General features: G+C 35.2%; 1 protein-coding gene across 1 annotated transcript in view; it reads right to left on the bottom strand.

Moving 5' to 3' along the window:
* LOC142358353 (uncharacterized) overlaps positions 1-16281 on the bottom strand; it is a 32417-nt gene extending 16136 nt beyond the window's left edge. The window contains exon 1 of the mRNA XM_075409765.1: positions 16067-16281. Coding sequence (XP_075265880.1) covers positions 16067-16097 — 31 coding nt within the window. The 5' untranslated portion in view covers positions 16098-16281. The remainder of the gene's footprint in view (positions 1-16066) is intronic.
* Positions 16282-20854: the final 4573 nt, after the last annotated feature.

The raw sequence follows: 20854 nt of genomic DNA, 5'->3' as shown, positions 1-20854 counted from the left end.
TTCACCAACATGTGCCAACTACGCTCTGAAGTGAGTAGCGATCGATAACGAGGACGAGTTCCCAATTGCAGCAGAAACAATCCGAAACAACTTCTACATGGACGATTTCATCAAGTCAGTCGAAACACCTGAAGAAGCAATAAAGGTTTTCAAACAACTGCAACCTCTTCTCTCAAAACATGGATTTGAACTGAAAAAGTGGATCACCAACAGCGACGTGGTGACCAACGCAATCCCAAAGGACTTAAGATCAATCAGCAAAACAAAGCAGGTTGAAGTAGAACCCAGCCAGGAAGTGTCATCGGTGCTTGGGCTTCAGTGGACGATTACCGATGATAGTCTACAGGTCTGTAGAGGTACAAGCAAAAAAGTTGAGACCCCAATCACCCAAAGGAAGATCTTATCTCTAGTTTCTTCAGTGTTTGTTCCTCTTGGACGGTTTGCACCATTCAGTGTCCATATGAGACAACTCCTGAAGAGCATCTGGACCAAAAATGGACAACATTGGGACAACTCAGTAGAACCTAACGAAGAAGAAGAGTTTCTGAAGTGGAAGGCGCAGCTTCCAGAAGTAGCAGAAACCAGCATTGATAAAAGATACTTCAGCACAGCCAAGGACAAGTGGAAACTTCATGTGTTTGCCGACTCATCTGAAGACACAATGTGCGCTGTGGCATACTAACGTTCAAAGCCTAAAGAATACTCAGCAGACTTAGCATTTGTAATCGGAAAGTGCCGAGTCGCACCGATGCTACACCTTTCCATACCAGGCCTGGAACTACAAGCAGCAGTGATGGCGGTGAGACTTAAAGAACAGATAGTGAAGGAACACGAATCGAAGATTCACAGTTGTAACTTTTGGACAGACTCCACTACTGTTCTGCAATGGATTCATAGCTCCCACCGTAAGCAACAGGTGTTTGTTGCAAACAGAGTGGCTGAGATTTTGGATACAACTAATGTTTCATAGTGGAATCATGTGAGTGGTATTAACAATCCAGCTGACATCGGGACACGAGCGATCAATGTTGACGAACTTAAGAGAAGCGAATGGCTCACTGGGCCGGCCTGGTTGAAGCAACGATAGAACGAATGGCCTGAACAGTTGAATTTAACATTTGCTCAGACGAACAAAACAACGAAATGGTCTTCTCAGCAAAGGTTGAAGAGAAGAAGCCGATGATCCAGTGGGAACGATTTAGCAGTTTCAATCAACTAGTAAATACAATGGCATACGTACAGCGCGTATTTATAAAACACAAACCGGCAACAAAAACACTAAGTGTTGAAGAAAGAGAAGGTGCACAAGCAAGCATCTTCAGACTACTGCAGCGAGAACAGTTTGCTGAAGAGATGAAATCTCTCAAGGCTGAAAAGGAAATTCCAAAAAACAGCAAAATCCTCCAGTTTTCACCATTCATTGACGAGCCAAGACTTATTCGTGCCAGGGCAGAATAGGTAAAAGTCAATTGAACTTCGAAACCAAGCATCCAATACTGTTACATTGGAAGCACCATGTAGTTGAATTATTCTTGCAAAATGAACATAAGAATAATCATCACGAAGGTACTGAACATGTCAGAAACATAGTTCAGCAGAAATTCTTGATCCTAGGCATACGAAATGCTTTGAGATCGATCAAAAACAAATGCATTAGATGTCGAAAAGGAAGAGCCCAAACAAAGGCACCAGTAATGGCAGATCTACCTGAAGAACAATTAGTCGCATCAACAGTATTTTCGAATGTGGGCGTAGATTATTTCGGACCATTCACAGTAAAGATTGGTCGAAGAAACGAAAAGCGTTGGTGCTGTCTATTCACATGCCTTACTGTACGTGCGGTACATATACAGATTGTACCAAAACTAGACACTGATTGCTGTCTGAACGCAATTATGCGATTCATTGCACGAAGAGGCAAACTGGTCAAAATGATTAGCGATAACGGGACAAACTTCGTTGGGGCTGAAAAAGAACTGGCAGAGTATATAGCAGCATGGAACAGGGTGCGAAATGAAGAACATCTGATTCAACAAGGTATCAGATGGAAGTTCAACCCACCTGCAGCACCACACTTTGGAGGAGTGTGGGAAAGACTGGTTAGGAGTTGAAAGAAGGCAATGTACGCAGTGCTGGGCAATCGATCAGTCACGGAGGATGTTCTGTCAACCACGATGTGTCTTGTTGAACACACGCTGAATGCTAGACCGCTGACACAAGTCAATTTTCATGCTACCGATTTAGAAGCTATTACTCCAAACCATTTCCTACTTGGCAACAAGAATCTTTGTTTACCGTATCTATCAGGTGCAGAGCAATTTGTTGATCATAGAAAGCTCTTCCGACAAACACAAGCTTACGCAGACCTCATCTGGGACAGATTCCGTAAAGAGTACTTGCCAACATTGAACAGTCGAAAGAAATGGCAGAACACAACGGACAGAAGCTTTCACCAGGGTGATTATGTGTGGTTAGTGGAAGACAGTGACAAACGTGGATATTACGATCTGGGTCGAATTACCGAAACCTTTGAAGGTTCCGACGGAGGGATTCGATCAGCAAAAATCCGAACAAAAGACGGATACTACAAGAGACCAGTAGTGAAGCTCGCTCCAGTGCTATCAATGGACGAAGATGTTTTCACGAAGGAAAACAGGGCTGGCGATGTTGGAGCTGAGCTCGCTAAGCTTGCGTAGGACGAAAACTATTACTGTATCTTATTTTTATCCGGATTATCCATCCCCCTAGCGAGGAAATTGTGTATAGCAAATCAGAAACAGCCGCGTATGCCACGTCAGCAGAAAAATTGTTAACAAACTGAACAAAAATAAGAACTCATAACAATCTCAATATCTTGTCAGCCTAGAAACTCGAGCTAGCAAATAAACACAGCAATAAAATTGTTGAAATAATATAGTCTTGAGCAGTATATTTTTTACTGTGTCTTGCTAAACCCAAATCCTTGAGCAGTATATTTGTTAAATTTATATTGTGTCTTGATAACAAAAATTGGCCTTGAGCAATATTCTATCAAATATTGTGTCTTGTATCGAAAACGTCTCGAGCAGTGAATTCAATTTTCTGTGTCCTGATTTCCAGTCTTCAACTCGTGAGTACTCTGCGAAAATCGCAACACACACACACACCCAGGATTAAGTTAGAAACCAATTTTTCATAACACTTCTTAGGCATATATTTTTGCCTTTGATTTGTTTCATCAAAACGATTGAACTGGTAAACATATAGAGATCCCGTATTGTGTGATGTGTGGACCCAGTTCAATTGCGAAAAAATCCAAAACTAAGTTAGTCAAATTAGTTAATGCAACTGTAAGTACAGCAGAGCGGATATACAGTTACAAAAGCAAACTGCATCAACGAAGTATCCGGACAGATTTTGTAACCACTCAGAACGAACTGGGCGTTGTAAAACTTTCTTTGTGAAACACAAGGAGAGCAGCCGTTACACTGAGATCACCTGTCATTCTTCGATAACCACGGGCTGTTTCGAGATCTTAGCCAGAAGTTCTTTTTTTGCAAATTCCAAACAAGTAAATTAAAAAATAATTCAATCTAATTAAACTCAATCAAATGGCATTTTAGTGGCAAAGAGCCGTACAATATAGCAAAGTTGACTTCACATTTCGAATCATTCGTATGCGCATTCTTTGAGCTTAAACCGCTAATTTTTTTCCCAAGAATTGGGTTGTATTGGTGCTCTGTATTTGTGCATTGAAACGTTTTAATGAGCCATTGAAACGTTTTAATACTGAAACACGTGGCGATTAAATTGTTTAACTTTTATTAAAATCAACCTAACTCAAAAGGTTATCTAAAGATATGATGAATATTTTGAAAATTTGACAATCTATAACAGGCTTTTGGATGGTGGAAATGGACCAAAGTTATAATTTTGGCAAAGTGCTATTCAATGTTGACGTGAAAAAAGAAAAAAAAATAAGTAAAATAATCAAAGTGATAGCCAGAGAATTGGTTGGAGAGCAAAAGTTTAATAACAAAAAAGGACGTTATGAAATTTGATAAACGTTGGCAAAAATGTCACTTTCCGTTCCCTACGACACAAATATAATCAATAACAAGCTGGAAATTGCTATTGTTTTGTGATGAGCATAATTAGCTGAAAAATATTCTTACGCTGACATAAATTTAAAAGTTTAGAAGTAGGTCATTTTTCAAAACTTCTTCAACATTAGAGTTATCAAAAAGCGTCAAAGTTTTCATATGCATATTTAATTCCCACTCAATCCACAATTCTTACATTTCATGTCTTTGAAAAGAATCACAAGTAACAATGCTTCCAAAATACAGTAAGATAGCAGAAAATTAAAGACCAATTAGCCTTGCCAATGGCATTGCAAAAGTCTGTGAAACTGTTGCTAAAAATCTCATCCTCGGCCACTGTGAAGCAAACAAAGTCTTTGGACCACGACAAAGTGCATAAAGAAAAAACAGATGCAAAGCTGATAATCTCAGTGTATTGACTCAGCATACAAGCACACCAGTGGTCAGAAATGGTAGGATTGTTTGTTTCGATACAGAAAAACCGTTTGATGCAGTCTGGAGATTAGGGTTGATTGACAAACCTAACAAAATTAATATACAGAAGGAAATCATCAAATGGGTAAATTCTTTTCCCTCGCAGAGAAATGTTTACGTAAAAATCAAGGATACAAGAAGCGATAAGTTCTTACCAACAGCTGGTGTCCCACCGGGTAGCATTGTGGCGCCTATATTGTTCTTATTTTATGTCTCAAACATTCCTGAAACTCCAACCGAAAATTGCAGATGACTTTGCGTTTTATTGCAGCCCAAAGTCCAGTCAGTTAAAACAAAGCAAACTCCAAGCATTACTTAATTAACTAATAAACTGGCGTGAGAGGCTCAAAATCAGAAGAAATGCCGCCAAAACAAAGTACATGCTTTTCAGAAACCCTTCAAAAAGACAAGGAAAATGGAGTGAATATTTTAAAGACAAAACAATTGGAGCAATTGAGCGAATTTTCCAGCTCTGGTGTCCAGCTGGAAGAGTCGTTCTGGCGTCTAGTTGGCTCAACCAATCACAAACGGTCATCTCTTACATGCAAAAAGCGCCAAATAGCGCACTCAGATTTTGTTTCATGAAACCTCGATTGTATAACATGCAAAAACTAAACGAAGAATCTAACTCACCGAGCATAAAAAACATCAGATACGAATGGCAAAAGACTACATCAAGCGCACACAAAAGAATAAAATAAAATTGAATCAATTTTACGTCTTATAGAAAAGAGAAGTAAATGTTCAAAGAACAACGGCAAAAGCTCAGTGGACCTTGTGACTGGTTAGGCTACCTGAAAACCAAACCTTTTATTCTCTTCTTTTAAGTGATTAAAAAATCAATGATCACCGACTAAGATTGAAAAGACCCTTTGGATCAAAGTCCGAAGCTTCGTCGATCCATTCGAATCAGAAGATGCACGCCGTTTCATAGGCTTCAAAATACGCTTCTGACGCTTCCGAGCTCTACAAGCCTCCACCGGAGCATCCGGTATCAACCTCTCAAACAGAGGAAGCTTCTTGCAGGCGCTTGTCCGGGGATCCTTGGCTCCGTCGCCGAAGTTTTCCGTCACCCACACGCGCCATAGCTGTCTTTAGTAAACAGACATAGCAGATTGATGCTCAACCCTTCTTCTAGTTGTATCTTAGCTTAATTCACTTTCTTTCTCTCTCTCTCTCTCTCTCTCTCTCTCTCTCTCTTATTTACTTATTCTTTCTTTCTTTCCCCTCACGGACAAAACATTTTCACTTACATTTTTTCCTAACAAACACCACTAACAACTACAAACGCGGCTAGCTAGAGATGCATAACGATAAAAAATCGCAATCAAGATAAGCCGGTAAAATCCCTCCACGGTGTTTAAAATGGCTCTATACCCCAGTAACAGTGCACAGTTTAGAGCCAATGACCCATACTCGAACTGAAACTCACAAACTCTTGTAACTGCTATTGTAATAAACTTGATTGTTAATGGTTGTACATGAATTTTTTCTAGTGGGCGCATTTTTCAATGAATTTTCAATACAAGGATATCAGCAATTTTTCAAATTTAGTTTGTGTCAATTAAAGTTCACATAAACACAAAGCAGTAATTGAGTTTCGTTTTCAAACACCAACAAGAATTTAGCTTTTAAATTAACGATATCGTTTCTTCGATCGATATCTATGAGGTCACAAAATCGCTACAGAGATATTTTTTAATAATTGCTCCAATCGAAGCGACTGTTTTCAAAAAATATAAATGAACTTCCGGCCTCAGATATGATAGGAGCCACAAAATAGATTATATCCACGATTAAAAGCCCCTGGCAAGAATTATGCGCTAAAGTTTTAACAATTTATAGCACTTTCGCTTAGACGTGGCTAAATTATAAGTTGATTAACCTTCAAGCAGTGTTCAATGGCTTGTATCTTTTGTGCGAGGTGACATAAAAGATAATTACATTTCTTCAGAATACTTAACTTTTGGCCCATCAACTGGCAATAAGTTATTATCTCCTTTTAAAAATTTAATATTATTTGGTCACGCTTCAAACATTTCTTTTTCTCGAAAAAGAGTGCAAATCGCTTTTTTTAGCTCTAAACTATTTTTTTGACATATTTGAATTTACTTCGGAGTTCCAAAATTCTCACATCGAAGCTCGCTTTATAAAACCAGGTTTAATTAGATTACTAGATGTTTCGTACCCAGCGTCTGATCGGGTTTTAAAAGCCTTCTTACCCAGAAGGCAACCCTGTGGAATAAAGGGTAGAAAGGGGGGAATCAAGGTAGCATTTGTATATGCTTATTACGCACTACATGGATGGAAAGACGGGGAATTCATCTCCTGGGATTTGTTTGAGTCTGGGTTTTGATCCGACTTATCAATCAAGTTGTGAAAACACAAAATGGGATTGAAATTCAATCTGAGTGGATATAAATTATAAAGGACAAATAAGCCAACTGTGTATTTCCAGTGCAAGCAATTAAACATCATGTAACACTCATTACCGCGTGTTTGTCATTGATGATGCAAAATATTGATCTGTGTGAACAAATTTTGTATAGAGAGTCCCGGTCACAAAACGGACGGGTATCACCAGCCGATTGGAAAACCAACGTTAATCTTTTGCGAGAATACTTTTTTCTGCAAGAATTTTGTAAACTTTGAAAGCTTAACTTTTGTTCTTGAGCAGTGCAGAATAACATCGAGCAATCATATATGAAAGTGCAGAAATTCTATGCCAATTTTATTTTTAATTAATCATGGCAGCTCATATTTTTTAATTAATCTGGCAGCTCATATTTTGTCTGCAGGAATAATTTTGATTTCTGTTGTGTAAAATTTCTTAGTACTGCGAAGAGTATTAGCTATTTTTTCTCTACAGAATACGGAATAAGGAGATCTAATTACTTTTTGGTAGGTTGTAAAACAAAAACATAGCCAGTTATTTCCCTATTCGTTTTCTATCATGATAATTTGGCGTGATAGCCGAGAGGTAAGGTGTTTGATTCACACGCCAATGATGGAGAGTTCAGTCCCCTACCACCGTGAAGCTGTCTGTGTGAAGATTAGCTCTTACTTAACCATAGCTTCAGGTTGACCATAGCCTGACCAATGTTGGCTGCAATGATGGTACCACGTGAAAGTTTCAGACGCAAAAAAAAGTGGCTATAGTCACCAAAAAAAGAGCAATACTGCTCATAAAAAAAGATCAGTCTGAAATCTGGGGAATAATCAAAAAAGGGCAGCTGAAAACAGGCTACTGTAGGCCTAATGCTGTTCCGCTGCGATTACGCAGAAACCACAATTAATTATTATTATTATTATCATTATTTTTATTATTATTATTACAATTAATTTGAAGCAAAAAAAAAACTGTTAAAATAAACTCGATAATCGCGGATTGATATCTCAGTTTTCCCTAAGTCTATAGTCTAAAATAATCCTCTGCTATGATAAATTTTTCGGTTGTGATAGTTTCAAATCAAGCCCACTTATATTAGTTTGATAACTTTCTTTTCTTTTCCAACTAATCAATGAATAGCACTTTGAAAAAGTTGTAACTTTAAATTCCATTCATAATCCAAAGGGCTGCTATGGATTGTCGATATTTCAAAATATTTCAAAATATTAAATCATATCTTGAAGAAACTCTACAATTTAGGTTGGTTTTACACAAATTAAAACAATTTAATCGCTAGTCGGGCGTTTTGTTAATAAAAAGTTTCAATGATTCCAGAAAAACTGAAACTTTTTCGAACATCGTTCCCTTGTCTATACATAAGTGTCCAGAAGCTCACTAATTTAAGTTCAACTTGATGGATATGCAACTTTGGCATGAGCTTTAAAACATTTCTGTGACAAGGAAAAGATAGTCGGGGTAAATTTAGAGCATTCAGGCAAGGCAGGTTAAAAAAACCAAAGTTTCATTCTACAACTATGTGCTACAAACTTTTACTAAATAACAACTGAGGGCAGGGATTATTATATTAAACAAAATGAAGTCAGTAAGATCTGTGCAAAAAATCATTTTTACACAGAAAAAAGGCATACGTTTCGGAAAATTGGTAAAACTATTTTGCACTTCAAAATAATATTCGATAATGATCAGACTCTATGAAGTTCTGTTCATGACAAAGTGAGCCTGCAAAAGATTGCTTCCCTTAATCTGCTCTCTCTCTCTCTCTCTCTCTCTCTCTCTCTCTCTCTCTCTCTCTCTCTTTCTCTCTCTCTCTCTCTCTCTCTCTCTCTCTCTCTTTCTCTCTTCTCTTGCCTAGTTTTCGAATTTCTTGACACGGAGATCGTTGCCAACGGCGTGGACGGAAACCTCAGCGTTCGTAACAATCATATAGTAGTGCACATATAGTGCGTTTTTAAACATAATTTTACCTGCAATTGGAAGCAACATCTGACATTTGGGTCCGGTGTCGGAGAGCAAACCCATGCAAAAAGAACACCAGTTTAATTTAGATAGAAAATAAGCATCCGAAGAGATACAGATTGGCAACTATTCGAAAGATTTCCAATGTAGAGTCGCAAACAGGGCAAAGATGTGTCTATTGACCCATTTTACGGTGCAATAAACGATATTGCAGAAAATTGAAAATTGAATCATTTTAAACCGATACTCATAAGAGACACATTTATCCTTAATACGAGGAATCGGTGATGTACAATGAGAACTCTTGAAGTAAGCAGTCTCATCTGAACGCGCTTTAAAAATCGCAAAAGTTCTTGAATTGAGTATTCACAAACAAAATGTGATAGAAATCACCCACAGTGATCTCATTTCATCCCAGTCGTTGAGCACGGACGAAGTGAACAGAACGTCCAGTCGTGGAGAAAACAGAAAATTCATAAACTTCCAATCGAGAAACAGACTTAGAGAAAAAAATTGTCGAAATTGTGAACTAATTTATGCTAAAGATCATAAAACACGCTGATTGGCGAATAAACAAACATGAAAAAATACAATGGAAAAAATCGTTTCGCCAGGGTGTGCACCAGGTTGTGACATGTGCAATGAATCAATCATTGCGTCGCTTATTGAGTTAGAATGGCTCTGAGTTCTTTGAGGCCACGGCTAGCCCTTTGTCGTCCACAGAGGGTTAGCCGTGTCTAACTTGAAGATCCTTCCGATAAGAGTGTATATACAACGAGAGTTCCCGGCAGCTCTCTCAATCGGAAGCTACCAAACAATCTCTTTCATCACCGAGTGTCTCGAAGTCATTAAAGCAATTAACGTCTTATAGAAGACTTATAGAAGACGTTGCGTTGTCTAAAATTGTGAGAAACTCAATCTCTGTAGAAGTTCTGTCCCACTTGATGACCATCGTATACTCAAATTATTTAGTTCTTTTCCAAAACTTCAATATTGCCCACTACTTTTACTCAATTTTTTTTTGAGTTAGACTTGATTAGCATTGTATTTATATTCAAACTTCGTTATTGTGTTTACTAAAAAATTGTCTAGCAAATTTTCCGTCATCACGAGGGAAACGTGGTACACGCGATTCATATCCATTTCAGTACCTGATAATCGCTTTACCAAATAGTTTATTTGTGCTCCCGCTCATCGGGTAATTTGATCCGAATAATACTGTTGACCGTTATTAATTGTTGCATCATTTTTACTGCTGCTTTGTTGTATGTAACCTCTATACTTAGTTGTTACCAATTGTCCTTTTGTCTGTCCATGCAGACGAAAGATTGTTCAAATCATTCTCTTAAAAGCATCCCGATTGAAGGAATTACCTTTTACATATTGCAACCTTTCTTCTTTTATCCCTGCTAGTATTAGCTACAAGTAGATGACACTCGACCCGCGTGTGCTGGAGTAGGAATAGTTCACGACAAGACCAAAAATTAACCCCCGATTTGTGATGTGCTTGAAAACAAGGATTTCAAGCAGTTTGACGGTAAATTGAAAAGGCCGGGAAAAACAGTTGGACTTTCAAAAATATTGTGTTTTTTTTATCCATCACTACCTTTTGGCATGAAATCTTTCGACATTTCAAAATGAGAAGAAATGGAATGATTGGTGCGATTCGCGCCACTTTGGTTAGCCGTCCTTAGGTACACATAAACACAAACAACTGACCACACTTGAACTGGACGAATTGTTGGGGTCCCCGCAAAGTCACAGGTTTTTGATCTGTTATTTTAGTGTCTTTTGGCGATTTCGCCGTTTTGCAAGCCTACATTTAATAATGTTATTTTTGAACCACATTGTCTGAGCTTAACGTCAGTACAATGTCAGCAATTGAATTGTTTATTGCAGGGAAAATATAAATCTACAGAGCCAGCTTTTTTAAACAATTACTATGGCAGCAATTAACGTTCAATTTAGTCTGTGGCACTTCTGCAATTGTTCAGTGTTCAGGTATCGCAATATCAAGCTCTGACATATGTCATGAAAATAATACACACCTACAAAAAGTGATAGAATGGACCGATTCAGTACGAGCTTGCAGTACTTGAGAATTAAGAACGAAGCAGAACCAATTTAGAAGTGCTGCTAATTGGGATATGTTCACACGCCCCACCCCTTTATATATCTACACCCACACGCACACTCACTCACACACGTATATAGAGCATTAAAATTCAAAATATATTTCAAAAAGACCGGTTGTCACTTGAAAAGTACATCAAATAGTTGTCCCACATATTTTAAAAATCTGACCTAGAAATCAAAGTACCCATTCTTAGTTAAAAAGTATTCAATATCTGTAGCAAGCACTTTCTATCGGCAGATGTATTTTAAGCGAACAAAAATTTTGCCGCAATTTTTATGATTACGGTGATTTTATGCATAAAAAAACAACTCACGGAAAGTTATTCAAGAGCGTTGTTTGATATTTCGCTCCTAGTCTTCCAGGTGCCTAGCCTAGTTTTCAGGTGCAATTTGAGTGCTTTCTAATTTTTCTAATTCTTAGATTTTTTTGAATAATAAAGCCAGCTGTTTGATGTTAAGCTATGTTGCCACTTTACCTCGTCCTTCTCCGATACCCTTGCCCTCATCAGTTTTTCAAAATTAATTTAGCAAATAGCAGGTACTTTTCGTTAACAGAAAGTAATCAACATTTTTTCTATATGTTTCAGTAAAAACTATTTCAAAAAAATATTCGCTCAATATTAGCTATAGGTAAATAAATTCCAATCCGCATCGATAAGAGTACACGTTTTGGTTGGTAAAAAACACATTTTAGCTGTTGTTTTGTTTGCTTTTGTTATGTTCATTAATCCCGTGAGTGAAAAAAGTTTAGTTGCAAAATATTAAGTTGATAAAGACTGGAAAACCAAAATTTAATTGTTAATTGTCAGATATGAGTGACAAAATGTATTTGCTTTATTATGCAAAAAACTGTTTGCAACAGAAATCATTTTCTCATTTCAGTTTTAAGTTTTCATTAGCATTTTCTAGGAAGCAAGTCTTTCTCTTTGGTTCGTTTATCTAATAGCAAGCTCGAAACTCCTCTCCAATAACTTTTTTTGGTAACTCAGCCTTTGATGTCAGCATTTGGAACCTAACAGATTCGAAACTTTTGCATCTAAAAAAAATTGGAGAAACGAATTTATTTATTTGTTTTTAGTTTTCAGTTGCCGTGCTTCAAAGTTGTACATTGTCACTGCTCCAAACCGACAAAATTAGTATGAAATTGTTCATATTTTCCTTTTTTTGAAAAAAATTACAAGACTTTAACTTTTCAATAAATATATAATTGTATTTTGTTAATTAGGTCTCCAATTCGATTGCAGTGATCAACAATTCAGACAAAACATTTTCTGTTCAATTGTAAATTTTGATTATCAGTCCAACCAAGAAACAAGTAAACTGTAAGATGTCGGAAGATTCTGCTTTATTCTCTTTTTGTTGTCCCGACATTTGATTTTGCCTTGAAAAATGAGGTTAGTAGGACACATTTATTTTTGATTGTTTGATCATAACTATTACTAGAATTAGTTAAAAGAAAATTGAAAAACAGAAACAGGAATTGAGTCACTTGCATCAATTGCACAATCGAAAACTAGAAATTTTTCTAAGCGCTTTAAAAGAGTTATTCGGTGTCACCAAAGAAAGCCAAAAAATTTAAAACTCAGGCATCATTACTTACAGTGGTAGCAGCTCATAAGTAGGACTTCTTTGGGTACGAAATCAATATAATTCGTAGTTAAAACTAATAATTAAATCTGTTTCTCTAAAACTTTTAAATGAAATCTGGTTCAATTTCCGAGTGCAAAATTAATGAGATGTTAATATAATTTTTTGTGAAAACTCCCTCCTTTTTTGCAAAAAAAACAATAGAAAGAACTATAAATATTTTTTGTTAAACAAGAAGCAAAAACATTATGTTTGAAGGGTACCCAATTATGTATTTATTTATTTGAGCTTGTCTTCTTTGAATTGAACCAGTCTAAAAAGAAACTAAGAAAAACTACCGCTGGAAACTCATTAACTATTTCTTGAAACAGATTTTGAAACAACAATCACATTAAAACTGTTAATGCTGTGCTACCATACGTGCCATTTATGCAATGTAACCGCAGTTTTTCGCTATTACGTCGGAGCTTTAACAAATTGCTGAAGAAATTAATTTTGCGTTCTTAACTGTATACCAATGAAGAAATTCAAACATTTCAGGATATTTATGGCAATTCAAATGAAAATAGAAGAAAAATTTATAAAAAAGAACTATAAGCGCTTATATAAACCTTCATCTATTCACGTAAAATGTTGTTTATCAACCTATTCTACTTATTATTATTTGCCTACGAGGTCAAAAAATATTAAAATCAAATAAGTTTTTTTGTCACAATCTATTGAAATAAATGAGTCGAAACATATAATTTGAATTAAATTCCAAAGTAAGGATAAAGTCTCTTTTTTCATTTATAATCTACAAAAAATTTGATAAAAAAGCTAAATTTTTCAAATTCCTATTTTTTGGGAACTAATTACTCCTCCTTGTTACGTGTATAGGAATGGACAAAACGTATCTTTTCCATAAAAAACTGAGTTAACTTCTGCTCAGTGAGACAGAAATCTTGTCTAAACAGAAAAATCACTTCTAAATAATGCGAAACACATTTTTGCATGTTAGTAATGGTTCTCATAGAAGTTGTTTAGAGGGGGATGAACTAAATTATCCACATCCTTTTTTTCAGTTTAGTCAATTTGGGTTGATTGAGAGTGTTGTAAAAAATCAAATATTCTTTAATTATTGTTTTTTCCATGGAGTTATCGAGGTTATTTTTTAATGAACATTTGAATCATTTCCGTTGCTTTTCTTCATATTTTTCCTATTTTTGCTGAAGTTTCTTCAATTTTGACAAAAATTATGCAAAATTGGTAAATGAAATAGTAGTGTTAATATTTTTACCTTTGAAAACTTAGGAACGTTGCTGAACTGCTTGATCCGACTTTTTCGACAAAAATTTGGTTAAACTTTTCAATCGTTGTCTTTTTTTTCGGCAAAAATGGCACTATATGTTGGGTTGACCCACTTTCTTTACTAATGCCGCAAGTAAAAACCTAAAAATGCTGACACAATTTTCTTAAACTCCAACGTGTTCTTTGAGAGTGTTCTGTGATTAAAATGTTGTCGGTTTTTGATAATTTAACTCAATAATTATTCAAAACAACTCGTTTGTTTCTGATATAGTGAGTTCTTTTTATCAAATGGTCTAATTGGCTGAAATTTTGAACAATTTTATTTTCTAATGCAGGAGCAGAAAAATCAAAGCTAGTTTTGGTCAAACCGTCGAATTTTGCCATTAAAAGAGAATTTGGATTGCACTGCAGCACTTTCTTTTTTGGTAAATATTTTCGCCTGTAATGTTTTATTACGTTAATTATAGATCAAAATCATTTCAAACTCAAGCTCAGTTTTTGGAAAAATCCCTTTACGTGCAAATGAGTCCCAGTGCACATGTATATAAAAGTTATCAATTTTGGCTTCAATACTGTGCTTCAGTAAAATTTATTGTGAATGTTTTGGTTGATATATTCTAGTTTTTTTTTAATTAGTCTCTCTAATGCCGCCTTTCTAAGTAGCTACAAGGCAATCTATCAGTACCCTTAATTTGAAAGTTAAATGTTGTTACGACTTCAATATATATTTCTTTTCTAAAAAAGAACACAGGCTTTTGAGTTTTGCCAGTTGTTATCGTATTTCTGTCAACTTCTAGCTAAATTTCAGATAAGAGAGTGGTTGATTTTTTTTCGAGTGATATATTTTTTAGTTTTCATTGCTGTTTTATGTTTAAAGTAACGGTTTTCTGGCTTTTATACTACTAGTTTTAATAGAAACTATCTAATTATTGAAATTTTTGTAGTTTTGGGGTCTTTTTTCTATTGTGTTGCCACATCATCAGTTTAATTAATTGTGAAATATCAAAAGATAAGCGTTGAAAGAAGGCGCAATTGCACATACGTATTGCTTTCAGTGAAAAGATTATAAGTATACAGGCTGCAATGCCGTTTTCTCACAAATTTTAATTGAAATTTCAACTGTAATTCACTTTTTTTTCTAATTCATGTAATATATTTTCTGAATATTCTGAATAATGGTTTTTTTTAAGATGAACAAAAACATATTTACTGATTTCAATTGTTAGCTAATGGTTTGTTTAACTTTCAAAATGTTTGTTTTAAATCAACTGAACAGATCTTTTTACTTTACCATTTCTGTTTCTTTGTCTAATCGTCACCTAATCTAAATAGGGACAGGTCCCATATCTTTTGCACTGAAGTACCAGTTAATTTGTTTAGTTATTTTATTTTTTAATTATTTGTTTGTATTGTTTATTTTGTCTAGTAATCTTGTTAATGTTGGGGTTCTTGAGCCCTCCAATGTGACATTATTTATTTCGCTTAGTGAATTGAGTTTAACGTGTTTTTTAAACTCGTGCACCAGTTATTTTTGACAGTTTTCTATCTCGAATTAAGTCAAAAATGTGGATGACCGATTGGAACTATATGTCCAACGCATATTTTTGAACCTCTTTTTTTAAAGTTAATAAATCATTTGTTGTCTGACAACACGAAACAAGACTGCCGATATTTGTGAGCGTGTTGAGATACATAATTGTTCTGAATTCGCTGAATGTTGTTGGAAAGTGCTTACTCTTTCCTACAAAAAGTACTACTTATGTAGCGTATTTCAACAGTTAAGAGCGTTCAAGTTTCTTAAAGATCATTTTTTCTAAAATCCTATGAAAATATTCTACCTGGTTTTTCAACAAGTATCTTTCTAAAAATCTTAAATACAGATGGGCTCAAAACTTTTAAAATTCATCCATAAAATTGAAAGACCTCTTTAAACGTCCACAATTTTTTAGGCAATTAGCTTTTAATGGCATTAATGGCCATTTCTGGCATTTGGAAAAGCTACCAAGCTGTAAATCACATTTATATAATTTATATCAGATTTTCATGCACATTTTTAGTGGCTGTGGTTCATGACTTAATCACATTTTTTTTCAAAAAAAATCCTGACGCAAGAATAGTTTAAATAACTTACCGCAAATCTGAACGTAGCTGATAGTTTTCATCTTTGTTGTTTATCTGTTTGTCTCTTATAACAAAAGCTGAGCAAAATCAATAAATTCTTCACAAAAATGAAAATAATGAGCAAAGGGGTGACCCACAACTTTATCGATTACAGCTCTTCGTATCAACCCTTTTTGTTGACTCGGAACAAATTTATCAACCAACTACAAAAATCACCGCTTTGAAAATAGAGTTAGGGATGAATTTTTATCACTGGCACACAAAATGGAAAAAGCGGGTTAATCTTTCACAGCCCATTGGCTAAAAAAGATAGCGCTAGGCCACCACGGAACATTTAAGGATGATAATAGTCAAAGATTAGAGTTATTTGGGCTATTTATGTCCTAGTTGCGAGGCTCATAAAGCACCCTAACAACACACGCGAACATCAGGGAAAAACAGATAAAACTTTGTGGCTTGGCAAAGTAGTTCCTGAAGGCCGAGTGCATGAATCAAGTTTGGATATGTTGTTTCGAACCCACCAGCGTCGTATATGTTCCCCAGATTTAAAAAAATGTATTCTTATACAGATCGCTATTTTACATAAAAAAAACACGTGCGGCTGGTGGTGTAGAAGTTATATGCTCACAAAGACGATTTAACCGAAGGTCTTTCCCCATTATAGCCCGCCAATTATGGTATATTTAAGGTAATTGAGGGGATTATTTGTTATATGAGCAATAAGTGTGTGTGTGTGTGTGTGTGGGGGGGGGGGGGGGGATTGAGGGCTAAAGCGAATTACTGGAACAGAATAGATACCAAATGTCAGTCAGAATGCCACGCTGAAGTTGCAGAACTAAAAAAAAACAGACAAAACTGATTAATTCAAAAATAAGAAATTTTGTCTCAATTTATTCTATTTTTTTATAATGAGGTAAGATGAAAGATCAGAAAATTCATAGCCAATCAATAGCGACGCGCTGTTAGGACAAATATTTCAATTTGAGTAAAAAGCAGAGACAACCTGCTAAAAACTTCCAATCAATAATAAAAACGTTGAATACATTGTACTTATTAGAAAATTTTCTAATAAGTATAATGTATTCAACGTTTTTATGTCTCAGAATAAAAAACTCAAGAAAACGAACAAAAAATTCTTTACATAGATGAGGTCCCCGACCCAAACCAGGTTAGAGACTGAAGTGCTTAGGTTGATCACAGATGGATGCACACCGAATACAACTAAAACAGGATTTTCGTGACGCATCAATTCAAGATTGCCGAGAACCATTGTTGTAAAATTTAAAAATTAAATCTCCAAAAAAATTGGAAACTAGACTTTTGTCCTACTCTTGTACCAGAAACTCTCTCTAAGCATAATCTGAACAACTCAGCAGTTGAATTTTTAAAACTTTAAAGGTGGAGAACATCGTTTTTGATAAAAATCTACGCAAATGTTTGCAATTCCTCTGAGAGTCATTTTTTTGTCTGAGCAATGAATTAATTTTTCTTCCAAGACATTCCCAATTTTTGGGATATCAATGACACTTTTTTGTCAATCAAAGAATCTCATCTTATCTGGACTCTGACATCCTATCAATGGTGGAATTTTGCTACTCTATCGATCAATATGGTATAAGTGACATTCTATTTTTGGTGCCAGTTTGTGATGAGAAGTACGGATCAATTCTGTTCCCCCCCAGTGTTTTTTATGACCCCCAATTACAAATTATATGTTGTTATATAGCTTGTTACTATGTAAGAAGATAGCACGTGCGCCTGGGGGTCATAAAAAATTTATGCTCACTAAGCTAGGGGGGGGGGAACAGATAGATCCAGAAGTACTCATGAGAAGTACTCACGACAAATTTTTTTATTGATCCACAAAAAAGCAGCTTTTTGGGGTTTCTTAGGTTTGAGAACTTACCTTGGGGAAGCTTTTGCATTTTTCTGGTTTCAGACGTTATCGCATATGATCGCACTGGTTATCAGACGTCACCATACAAGACCATAACCCTAACCCTACCAACACCCATTCCCGAGCAAAAACATATTACCAAAAAGCACCGATATTCCCTTTTTTGTGCGAACAGTATTTTACGTAGATCGGAATTATCAAATTTCATAGCCGCAACTAATGATTGAATTCTTTATTTTTCAACTAAAGAATATATATATATATATATATATATATATATATATATATATATATATATGTATATATATATCAATTTTCAAAAGGCAAAGTTTTGTGAAAATTGGTTGATCTCCACTTTTTGCGATTTGCTGCAGGAAATAACCTGCAATTAAAAATAAAAAAGTTTCATAAAGAATTTATGCAAATTATAATAGCTCAGATTGTCTTTATATGCTCCCATCATTTTGTAGATCAGATTAATTTTCAAAACAAACATTTAAATGGTTAATTGGATTTTCTCTCTTTCGTCTGACGAGTCCTCTCTCCTCTCTCTCTCAGGATGTACACTTGGAGCTCCAGGATGTACAATTGAAGTCATCAGCTTCTATCATTGGTTTCAAAAGTCTGTTTTAGGAATGAGGTAAAAATATAATAGAAAAAAACTACTGATGTTAATTCACTTAAAAATTTACGTGTTATCATCACGTTGTGTTAGTTGGAACATGTTTCTCAAATGCATCGTTTTTCACAAAATTTTGCTGACAAAAATGGAGACCAACTTTTTTTTTGATGAAATTTTCAGGAAAGTTACAACTCCAGGAAAGTTACAACTCCTGCATAGTCGTTATTACTTTTTCTAAAAAAGAAACTTGCGTCGAATTTATTAATATTATTCTAATTAACATATTTGAACGAAGTCAATTTCCTAATTTTGACACAAAAGCACTATTAGAAGACGTTAGTTTTTTGCTAGTTTCCGTTAGTTTCTGCTGCTTTAATTGCTAACAAAGACTGCGAAATTTATCTACAAATAGCAAATATATGAATCTGCTGATAAGGTTTTTGGGGGTAGACAACAGCAGTAATAATCTTAGTTTTGAGGATTTTTGAGGATTCAATTTGAGCTTAGGTTCAATACTGTAGGACAGCTGTTTTTGATACAAATTGCACCACTCTAAAATCAAGCAAAAAAAAACTAGATTTTTTTGGAATTTAGTTTTTTTCGTCATTTGAGGACCTCTCATAGAAGATCAGGCATCGCAAAGAATTGATTGGTCACTTTTACTTCACTTTGAACATAAAATATAACAAGGAGGCTCCGTAATGTGCGTTCGCACATAATGTTCCAACCCCGGTAAACTACCAAAAGAAGAGGAGATTTAAAACTTTGCCAAAATTCATATATCCTTTAAAAAACAACTAAAGCAAATAATTTTTGCTGGATTAAAGGGCCAATGAGATTTGCCATTTGTGAGAATACTGGACAAGACAATCATAAACTCAAATAAACGCAAACAATAATTGCGACTGAAAGTTGATGTCTATATTTAGAAAAATACTATTAATCACAGAAAAATGGAATCAGATTAAACTTCGACTGAACAAACTAACCTGAACGTCCTTAGATAAGATATCAGATCTGTCAATAATAGTATCAGGTCTTAGTATCAGACTTAGTATCAGGTCGACGACAAAGAGCAAAAAGTGCAAAGTTCAAAAATACGTTTCTGTTTTTCAACGCATTCAATTTCAAATTAATTAAAACAACTACGTATTAACTCGGTTAAATAAAAAAGTTATTTTATACCGCATATGAAGCAATTGAGACCTGTCATTATGCATTATATGACAGCAGAAATAACAAAAAGATTGGCAAAAAATCAATCAAAATTAACAAGAAAGCAATGTCCCAACCGTTAAAACCATAAACTATTCATGAAAATTGTCAATTAATTTAAAACGCCAATTGCGTCACCACATTAGTGTGATAATGTGGCCAGGAAACAAAAACTCCGGAAGGAGCAGATATCCAAAAATCGCACTATTAAATTCTAAAGTACTAATAGCGCGCCAATTTTGACAAGCGCGCCTGTTCCATTTGCACACAAGAAAGTACTCGTAATCGAAATACCAAAGCGAGGTGACTCTCCAGAAAATGAAAGCAAACGAGAATTGCTAGCGAGCATAGTCAAGTTCAACGGAGGATACAGTACTAAATCTTTTTACTTCTAGACCGCCTTGAAGAATACTGGTCATTTTTTTGAGGTCCAATGTAAAAGACATTATAATAAAGTACTGTGGATGTGGCTGCTTCAATAAAACTGTAAATTTTAAGGAAAGAGCTTGCTCATGTTCCTCTGCATCGCTGATGCAATGATCGATCCGATAGACATCAACAGCAACGTTTTTTAAAATAATAATAATAAAATGAACTTAAGTTTTTTTCGATAATGCCAGCATTGATTGTACTTTCAAATTGTTAGATCAATTCTCCAAATTATGAATCTGAGGAAATAATTCTGCAAATTAATTACTCTGAGCGTATTACTGAGTACACAGCAAAAAAAATAAACAAGCATTATTGAACTCAAGGTGCCCTTAAAGATGCGTAATTGTGTTTTTTTCTGCCTTGCAAAAATGTAAAGAGAGAATATTGGGTGCAGTTTGTAACATTGACATCCAATTAACTCAGCAGTCCTCGGGATTTTATAAACTTGATGTTTTGATTTTCAAATCCATGACAAGTCAGACAACAAACTGCTTCGCATCTGAAATGACTGCAAAAAGAAAGCCACCCTATCAAAAATGACCAGTTGAAACTTGATTATCAAATTATAGCAAAAAAAGCAAACGACAAACTTCAGAGACAATATCCAAAAATCCAATTTAAAAACCCAGAAG

The sequence above is a fragment of the Convolutriloba macropyga genome, unplaced genomic scaffold (assembly GCF_964194025.1).
Source record: "Convolutriloba macropyga unplaced genomic scaffold, txConMacr16.3 SCAFFOLD_1807, whole genome shotgun sequence".
NCBI classification, from domain to species: domain Eukaryota; kingdom Metazoa; phylum Xenacoelomorpha; order Acoela; family Convolutidae; genus Convolutriloba; species Convolutriloba macropyga.
The sequence above is the reverse complement of the archived record's forward strand: the minus strand, read 5'-3'. Positions and strand labels throughout refer to the sequence as shown.